This window comes from Coffea arabica, chromosome 2e (genome assembly GCF_036785885.1).
Source record: "Coffea arabica cultivar ET-39 chromosome 2e, Coffea Arabica ET-39 HiFi, whole genome shotgun sequence".
NCBI lineage: Eukaryota > Viridiplantae > Streptophyta > Magnoliopsida > Gentianales > Rubiaceae > Coffea > Coffea arabica.
In genome coordinates this window covers 11,625,006-11,634,804 of record NC_092313.1, presented here as the reverse complement: position 1 = coordinate 11,634,804, position 9,799 = coordinate 11,625,006, and the positions used below count along the sequence as shown (strand labels likewise).

The 9,799-nt window shown below is 36.2% G+C and overlaps 1 protein-coding gene across 1 annotated transcript; it reads left to right on the top strand.

Annotated features, from left to right (window-relative positions):
• The first annotated feature begins 1,602 nt into the window (after positions 1-1,602).
• LOC113730970 (uncharacterized) lies at positions 1,603-9,589 on the top strand. Its single transcript, XM_027255978.2, has 6 exons — positions 1,603-1,996; positions 3,638-3,745; positions 5,127-5,264; positions 6,768-6,875; positions 8,577-8,686; positions 9,375-9,589. Exons 1-6 carry the CDS (start codon positions 1,756-1,758, stop codon positions 9,444-9,446), a joined length of 777 nt encoding a protein of 258 aa, XP_027111779.1. The 5' UTR covers positions 1,603-1,755; the 3' UTR covers positions 9,447-9,589.
• The last annotated feature ends 210 nt before the right edge of the window (positions 9,590-9,799 follow it).

The following is a 9,799-nucleotide window of genomic DNA, read 5'->3' as shown; positions in this document are numbered from 1 at the left end:
CCTACTTCATCTTTATTTTCTGAACTAGTGGCTTGGGACTGTTGCGTTTTATCTTTCTTGTGAAATTTCTAGTTTCTTGCCTCTTCCTCCCTTGCATTTTGCCCTTGGTTGATGGCTCATGTCTGAAGGTAGAGTTTTCATGATGATTTTTTTCAGTTGGTTCATCATGATAAAAGGACTTTGTGTGAAGGTGGCTACCCTGATTGGCCCTTTTTTGGGCCCCAACAAAAGAATCTTGAATCTCCATGTGCTGCTTATACTCTTGTTGATACATTTGTTCATCTTAGCATTATTCATTGTAATTAGCAAAATCTCTTCTATGATTAAAACTCGAATCATACTCAGTTCTATTATGCGTTCCATCTTGAATAGTTTTTTCAACAATATCATTTCCTGCCTCATTTGTCTTGTTCATTTCTACAACTGGTTCTACAGTTGTAGTATTATTTTCGAACTCTCAAATTGGACAGTCTTGCTTTTACTCCAAAGCAGCAACAGCCTTTTTCCTAGCACAAGGTCTCGCAAGTTTTTTTGGAACTACTTCAACAACATTTTCAATCTCCTCTATAATAACCGTAGACTTTTGCAATAGTTCCTCCATCTGCTCTTTCTTCTGCCTACCAAGCTCATATATTTCTTCTAATGTCAAATGATCGTAGTAAACCTCCATCAACTTGTATTCATACACCCAATCATAGAATTTTAGCATATTTTCGTCCTTTTGAAATTCTTTTAGTCTGTGGTTCAAGTCATTTCTAGAATCAACGTAATAATACAACATAATTCCCGTGTCTGCATTTTAGAACCATTTTATTTATCACTTGTAACGACATAACATATGCATGACGCATGTCAAAGTAGTCTACCTTTCTCCTATCATAACTCTTGTACTTGTTTCCCTTAATTTTATCCTTATGGTGAAGTTTAATTGAAAATGCACCTCTTCCATTTTCTACACCAACACAAAACACAATAAAAAATTAATCTTAATTAGTATTTTTATTGTTCATATAATTAAAAATGAACACAAAATCAGCAACAATCTAACACACGGAACACAATTAACAGTAAATTTCAATAAATTAAAAAAAATATGTTCTTGTAAGACCCTTTGCAACCTATTGTGATGACAACAAAATGAATCCTATAAAGAAATGTCCTTTTCAACCCCACCAGTGCTCTCATGTCGCTTTCTTCTCAACCAGTACGAAACATAAAACCCTTTTACTCACTAAATACAATACCCACATAGTTCAATAACACCATTAATACATTATTAACCAAATCAAGAGGAACGTATAGGTTTTAGCGATTTCTTACCATATAATTCATACGGATCCAAGTATTCATTTCTATTTCGCTTTACCACTTCATCATGATTAATTAAACACCGCCTTATGTGATTGATGAACTTGTCTACCAGATTTTCTTTTTCAATCTTTGAATTATCTATTCTAATCTTGTCGATTTTCAAGTTTTGAAAGAACCCTAAATTTTGTCTTTTCAATTGAACGGCCAACCACTTTACCTTAAAGTTTTTAGACAATTTTGCCCTTCAAACCCTAGATTACACGGAATGCTACAAAACATGCTTTTTTCGTTAGTTCAATGATATTTTTAGCTAACGAATAAATTTAGTGACATGAACAAGTACTAGAGTGTAGTTTAGTGACACTTTTGGCAATTTGCTCTTTGGGCGACAGCCACCCGGAAGAAAAAAGTATGGCATCAGAGGAAGACTACTAAAAAGAGAGAATGGGGACTGAAGAGAAAGACCTCGTCAAAGGAGGAGGAGGAGGAGGAGGAGAAGATGATGATGATGACGACGGCCCACCGCCTGGATTTCATTGCATTGCTACCCGAATAGAAGAAAATTTAGTTAAGGAAGAAAAAGATGCAGAAATTAATGAAAATGAAGATGATGAAGATGTCGATGGTCCACCACCTGGATGGTCTTCAATTCCTCCTGCAACCTTTCAGCCAGTTCACCCTTCTGGTCAGTATGCTTGTTATATGTTAAAGGGTATTATATCCCAAGGAAGAACAGTTTTCCCAACAATGTCAAAGATTGAAACTTTTTACACTTTGATCTTCAGTTATGGAAATTCATGAATTTTCTTGTACCCTTCTTTTTCCTTGTTTTTTCATTAGTAATATGTTTATGTATATCTTGTTGGGGGTGGATTAGGGGTTTAATTAGTGTATGAGTTCATTAATCAGGACAACATGTACTTGTTCACTTGCACTTCATGATTGTACAGTCTCAGACAACCACTGTGCCTTGAGAGAGTATAAATTCGGTGCACTGTGTGGTATAGTCTGTACAAAGCGTAGGAAAATGTCTAATAACTGATCAGGTGTTCAAATAAAGGAGTGGTGTGGGAAAAAAAATAACTTTGTCACTTGGTTTCATCAAGGCTTTAGTGTAGGGCTTTGAAGGTGTAAGTACATAAGTCAATGCGTTTGAGCATGGGGCTCTGAAGTCATGTCCCTTCCTAAGTATTGGGTTGTCAAAAGCATGACTTGAGATTGAGGGGACGTCTTAAACTGCTTAAGTTGCTTGGTTCTTTGATAGCTAAACCTTTTAGATAGATGTGGATCTTTTACATATTTTTCCTGTGTCAGTCATGGAACAGGTCATTTCCTTCCCCTGATTATAACAAGAGTTTGTAACACCCTGTTTCTTGCCTATTAAATTGTCTATTAGGTTGGTGTTTTTAGCATTTCAACGTTGCACTTGAATGAATGATTATGATATTGACACTAGTGAAAGATACAGAGCCTATTTGTGTCTGATTAAAAATGAATTGCAAAAGTATAGTTTTTTGTTATTGAATTCTGTATTACAAAATAGTGCTAGAAAGAAAGTAGAGGTTGAGACTTAAAGGATGTTGTCAACAGGAGGTCAAAATTTATCTATCAGGAACATATTAGGCGAAAGGGAGATTATACCAATACGCCCCTGCTCTGTGTATAGTTAGTTGGCCCTTACCTTTTAGTTGAAATTTCCTTGTGATCTTCAGAATGTATCTTTTTACTTGAGTTTCTCATATTGTTACTAGGATGGTGGGATATACAGAGGATCTCAGTTTCCTTCGAAGATTCTGAACCAATTTAAGAATTCATTTTTGCATACATTAGTATGAAGCTTAATCCAGTATTCATGTAGCTAAACTTTTTTCAAGTTCCTGAACTGAAGTGGTTTTGATGTCACGTGCATATATCTATACCCTGATCATGAAATTGAAATGTTTTTTGAGTGGTTGCACTCTATGGGGAAAGATTTCTAGAAGATGGTACTATTCCTCATGCGTGGGTTGAGGGAAGATGACAACTGATTAGACTGGGAGTTTTCTAGGACTGGACTTTGGTCAAGAATGCCTGCAGACAGTTTCATCAGATTGGATTACATTTATATGGTAGCTGATAGCTGTTTAATTATATTTGACTCAGCAATAGCCATCTAAAATTCTGTATCATGACAAGTTGTGGTAGTGGTGCTGCCTTCCTGGATAACAGTTGTCATGTATGTTTTTGTCCTTCTTGTAGTCCTCTGAGTTATTCATCTACTTAATAGAATATGTTCTGTTGTTCCCTTTGAAAATTTTCAGTGCATTAACTTATTCATAATTTTCAGACGTAGAAATGTCGGACAAGCAAAAAGAGGATGAAAATGAAGAAGGGCCTCCACCTGGGTGGCACTCAGTTCCACTGGCCTCACAGTCATCAGAAGCTGTTCCTGCTGGTAAGTTTTTTCTCCAACCATCTTTCTTGGTTCTTTACTTTTCTCTTTATTTTCTTTCTCTTCATTTTGGTGTTTATGATCTTAAATTCTTGTATCCTTCTGTTCAATAATGTGCAAACACATTCATGGAGAACTTGATTCATTCTCCTCATTTGCCCATATTTAATTGCTTGATTTGCTTCAAGGATAGCACAACCCTGCAGTATCAGGATAATTCTTATTCATTAAGAAAACATTTCAATCTTGTTTACGAAGTCCTGCCCTCCCTTGTTACTTATTTTCTGGACTCCATGACTTTGTTTATTGGTCGTGGCTGTGCTCATACAATCAAGAAACATACATCTCCTTTGCTGGATACTTAGCAAGCAAAAGTTTGGTTATCAAGATAGGGTATTTAGTCATCCAGAAACAGTTTTATGTGCTTTTACTAAATATTTAGTAGAATTTTGGCTAGCTTTGAATTATGTCATTTGCTAATTTTGGATCTCTAGTTCATTATGCATTATGATGTCCATCATATGATGTGTATTATTTGTGGGTAGACTGCTAGATTCTGCTTATATCTTGTTGGGTGGAAATTTTTGCCTGCAGCATATAAAGGCTTGCAAGAAAAATAAGAAACACTTTTAGAAAGCTCATAGAATATTTGATTGGAAGCACAAAAATGAAGGTCATACTAATTTAATTTGCTTAAAGTAACTAAAGGGTATGATAGGCTATTTCCTTGCTGGACTTTTACCTATCTTGTCGATAACTCAAGCCCACAATTTGGCATTAGGTTCAAAAAGGAGTGACCTGTGTGTATTCAACATATGGGGTTTGTTCAAAAGAAGGAGAACTGGTGCCTTTTGCCACAGCCAAATTAAAAAAGAAAAAAAGAAAAGGAGAACTTGTGCTGGATAATCCAAATGCATAGTTATATTTGATGATAATATCCTTGTACAGATGATCATGTTGTTTTGTAATTTGTGGATTGAGGGAAAGAAATATTAAAACTGCTATCTTGATTTACTGCACAAGAATATTTTAGAACTTTTAAGCAAAAATTCCATTCATCATTTTATACATATTTGAGCACATCGTTGCACCTCAAAGTTCTAGCATAAAAGATTGTTGCTTGATCCCTTGTCATTTTAATGGATGTCTTTTGTTCATTTTTATTTATTTCTAGATGCCCATCATTCTGTTTTATGTGTTATGGAATTTTGAACAGCCTATTCTGTTTATTTTAATTATCGTTTATTGGAAACCACAATGTATATCTTGTCTTAGGGCAAACAAACAAAGATTGATATCAACCTCCTGCAAGGTTTAATGCTTTTAGATTTTTGGTCTATTTTTCTATGATTATATGTAATCATAACTGGCCTGTCATTGTCAGATACACAAATGGGAAATCATGAAGACAGAACCAAATGCATTGATGAAGGGTCCCAACCAGGGCAGAAATCTGTACCTCCACTGAAGTTGCTTCCACCTACACCACCTCGACCACCACCTGCAGTATCATCTCCTTCGGGTGAGTCTTTTCTTACACATAAGTGTGTAAAGCATACATTTTTAACATAACTAAAATATTGAACTTCCATGGACGTGCAATTAACTCACTTCCATTTTTAATTTAATCTTCAAGCACCATTAATCGTACAGTTCATACTGCAATGGACCTGTGCCTATATGTCTTAGAATACTTTTTTCTGTTATCATCTGGGAGTGGTGGAAATTCTCATTGGTTGCTGTCACCATTGTTGTAGAGTGGTATTGTCTCTGACCACTGTTGTTCTGATTTTTCCTTCCTGGAACTTCCCGAAGTTCAAGTCCATGTAGAAAAGTCAAAGTATCACACCATGTTATCTTTTCCCTATATTTTCTTGTCTTCTTCTATAGTCGCTCAAATTTCCTTTTTCCTTTTTTTTAATCAAATACTCTGTCCAATTTTTTAGTGGTTTGAATCTTTTTTTTTATGATAATGGTTTGAATCAAGTGTGGTTAGTGGTTTGAATCTTGCACACATAACAGAGTGTTTTCACGAGCATGTCATGTGTAAAAAGGGGAAACAAAATATTTTTGCATGTCATGTGTAAAAAGGGGAAACGAAATATTTTTGCAATGTACCGTAATAAATGTGCCAACTCATGTTTATGGAGGTACAAAGTCTAGTTTGTACCTTGAGCTGCTCTTACAGATGACTTCAACTTGAAAAGCTATAAACCCAAAGAAATCAGGTATCTTTGCCTTTAATATTATACTCCAATAGTTTGATGTAGTTTTGATGTATAAATATTTTCTGAATTAGTGTGTTGCTGCTCCAAGATATATATTTTACTCCTTAAAAGGCCAACTTCCAAGTTTTATGTAGCCCCTTACGTGGTGAGTAGGATGACGAATTTTAGCATAGAATACTTCTGAGGAAATAAGATGCTTGTGAAAGAAAATGACAAAGGCCCAAACAAGAAACCGATTTATTCTTGATATCTTGATTTTTATTGTAAGAAGGAGAATTTGGAGCACTATTCAAGGAAATTTTGTAATTGTGAGATCTATTTAGCCCCTTAGATAGATGGGAATTAGGATCCTTGGGTTGTTCATCAGCACCATAACCCCTTGAGGTGCTCTAGGTACTTTTTACACACGTGAATTTTGTTTGGCCATACTACATTTTGGCATTACATCTCGAATTGCCATATGATCTTGAAATGTGGCAGCATAGCTGTATCTTTTTTCCATTTGACTACAAGGATGAGTGTTACTGTAACTTCTGTATCTTTCTCAAATGCTTGTCCGCCTCCGTGTTATTTTAAGGTGGAGGAACCACATAATATCTGCTCTAGAATGTGTATCTTCTTCTGAATGTGGATGATGGCATTATGTATCTCTTAATCTAAAATGTTAATGCCTTTGCATTGTTGCTTAAAATGATTTCATGGTTCTGAAATCTTTACTGGAAAACTTTCCTGCTTTGAGAGATGTGGGTTGGTCTATGTTAGTGGTTTCACCTCAAGGTTGTGTGACTTGAATGCAGAAAAGGGTCAGATGGTTTGTGGTTCCTGCCGGCTGTTGCTTGCGTATCCTCCAGGAGTCAAATATGTCCAGTGCTCTTGTTGCCAGACTGTCAACCTTGTTCTAGAAGGTCTTGATTGGTTCTTTCACTCATTAATGAATTCATGTTTTTGTGGTTTTTTTGTTTCTTCACTAGATCACAAAATTTAATGGATTTCGGATTTTGTCTGAAACATGTGTTTTAAAATCTGTTGGTCATATTTCAAATCTTTGTTTTGCTAGTATTCAAACCTGGATAAGATATTATAATTTCTATCCTTTCCTCCTTTAACCTGCCATCAGCTATACGAATTATTGGAGTTTGGGACACATCTCGATATTTTGTATTTGGTTTAATTAGTTAGATGATCTTATGCCTTTGATACACCTTATTCTACCCTGGGAGCATGAAGCTTGTATATTAGTTTAATATTTTATGCATAAAGGGTAATTTATACTCATACTAGTCACTTTGTTTGGCCAAGTTTGCCGTCCACTTATATGCTCTCCCATGGAAGATTCCTTCGCCTGTCCAGTACTGCATCTATTTGGATACACTACTGATTTGTGAGTTGACTTCCAAATAGCCCTGGGAGAGCCCCTAGGGTACGTATTAGGGAGTTATAAAGAGATTTTGCATGCGACTTTCGAAGACTGTTCAAAAAGGCAGAATGATACCTGAAAGCTACTCCAGTTATGTGCAACCGTTGTACTGATCAAAATTCCAGATGAAGTGTTCATGTAACTCTACTAGAGCCCCTAGGGTACATATGAGGCAGTTATAAAGAGATCGTGCACTCTACTTTCTGAGGCTGTTCAAAGAGGCAGAATGATACCGGAAAGCTACTCCAATTATGTTCAATCATTATACAGCTAAAAATTCCAGATGAAGAGGTCATATGCTTCTAAAACTGGCTGGTTTGAAGGCGAATTGAAGAAAATCCAATGCTTTTGTTATAGACTTTACAGCTCGTTAACAGCAAAGTTCTTTTCTGTCTGTGACATGCATTCTAACAGTGATTATATGCGTCCAAATTTTGAATTTTCAGTATGGACGGTCTTGGGATAGATTTGATGAAGAACCAAGACTCAGTGCTAATGAAGTTAATCTTGACATGGTTTATATAATGCCTCTACAGGCTTCATTAACAAAATAAACTACTAAGGTTTCGCTTGATTTTAGGACTCCATTTATCTAGGATTTCTTCATATGACTATCATTTGCTGTTGCCTTTTTTTGGATGCTTATAGACAAGTAATTGTTAAAAAAGTTGAAAGTGTTTTTTTCTTTCTATTTTTTGAACAAGTTTTGAAAAGTCAAAAGCTGTTTCTGATGGTGATTGTAACTGCCTTTCTGCTTCTAGTGTTAAGGATATGCTACAAATAGCTCTTCAAACCATATTTTTGTGATACAGGTCCCATAAATAGGTTTTGCCTCTTAGTGTGGCTATTCCATATTGATCATGACTTCTAGATGTATGCAGACCTGTCAAAAAACCAAAGGCTGGCATGAACCTGTATTCTATTGTTCGCGTAGTGGCTTTTGCTATCCTAATGTTAAGTATCTTACTCTTGCATTTACTTGCTCGTCTCAAGATAATTTTATCCCATCCTCCCAGCCACCCAATATATGCTGCAACAAGTTTGCACTTGTTACTTTAAAGGCGTTGAAATACTAAATGTGTATAAGGTCATCAACATTCAATTTTACACATTATGATTTGGATTTGAATGATGTTTTATATGAGTACTTTCTTTGATATGGCTTTGAGTTACGCTGTTTCTTTTGCAGATCATCAGGTTGGACAAGTCAAGTGCGGGGGTTGTGCAGTGTTGCTCATGTACCCATATGGAGCACCATCTGTCAGATGTTGCTCTTGCCGCTCTGTGACAGAAATTGGTGTACGGATCTCTTTCTTTGATCATTCTAGCTCCTAAAACTGCTAGATAACTTTCTGACCACTTATGTCATCATCTATTGGTTCAGTTTCAGAACCTCAACATTGACAATCAAGTAATCAAAAAGTAATCTTTGATTCGTATTTCATTTTTTGACCTTTGGGCGGTAATCTGGAAAGAGCGAAAAACCTTGGTGTTTAACCTCTGCAAAAGAAGGGGGAAAATAAAAGGTGGGCCACCTGAATCCTCAGCCTGCAGGAGAAAGAAGAACTTTTATGTGGGACGGAAAAGGATGATTAGTTAACATGCATGAGTTGATCTATGTTAATAAATGATAAAGCTGTGTCTTTTTGGAATTTACTCTAAAAATGAGCAGAAATTCCTGATGGAATATGAAGTTTGTCTAGCCATCTTAGAGGAGTCAAGAGCTTGCCATCTCTCATCTAGTAAAACTTTCAGCCGTGTCTTAAACTTGTGAACTACTGAAGATCTGCGTATCAGCTTGCAGTTTTTCCTTAAAAATATTCTAGTAAACTGTTATCATTTCAAATCTGGGAAGAAACTACGTTGAGTGGCATGAACAGTTTGCAGACTACTACTTTCATTGATGTTGGTAATTTCATTAATCTTCCGAGGATAAATTCTAAGATGCTCCTATTACATCTTTTGCTTGGATTTGCAAAATGTGCAGGCTCACAACAGGCGACCCCCTCTATCTGTGCAACAGGCTCGCCGACCACTTTCTGTCAACCGTGTTCATTAGATAGCTACTCTTAGTTATGCTCTAGACTTCTAGTTCTTTTTCCCATTTAGTTAGCTGGAAAAGCCCTATGTATCCTGGACGTTGGTGCTGTGACTCAGCATATTTTGTTCCATAAATGAAGGCCTCACCTTGTTTATTTTGAATGTTGAGCCTTTCATTGATTGCAAATTGTTACTACTGTATTATTAGCTTTTTTCCTGTATCTGGAATCTGGATGCCTTCTTCTGAAGGCTACGGTAGTTTGAACTCCCGCCCACCAGTGTTGACAGAGTCCAATGGCTATTGTGCCACTGGTTTATAGTTGGATGACTTGAGAAAAGCATGTTCCCCATGTTGCATGTTCAAGCCTCTAG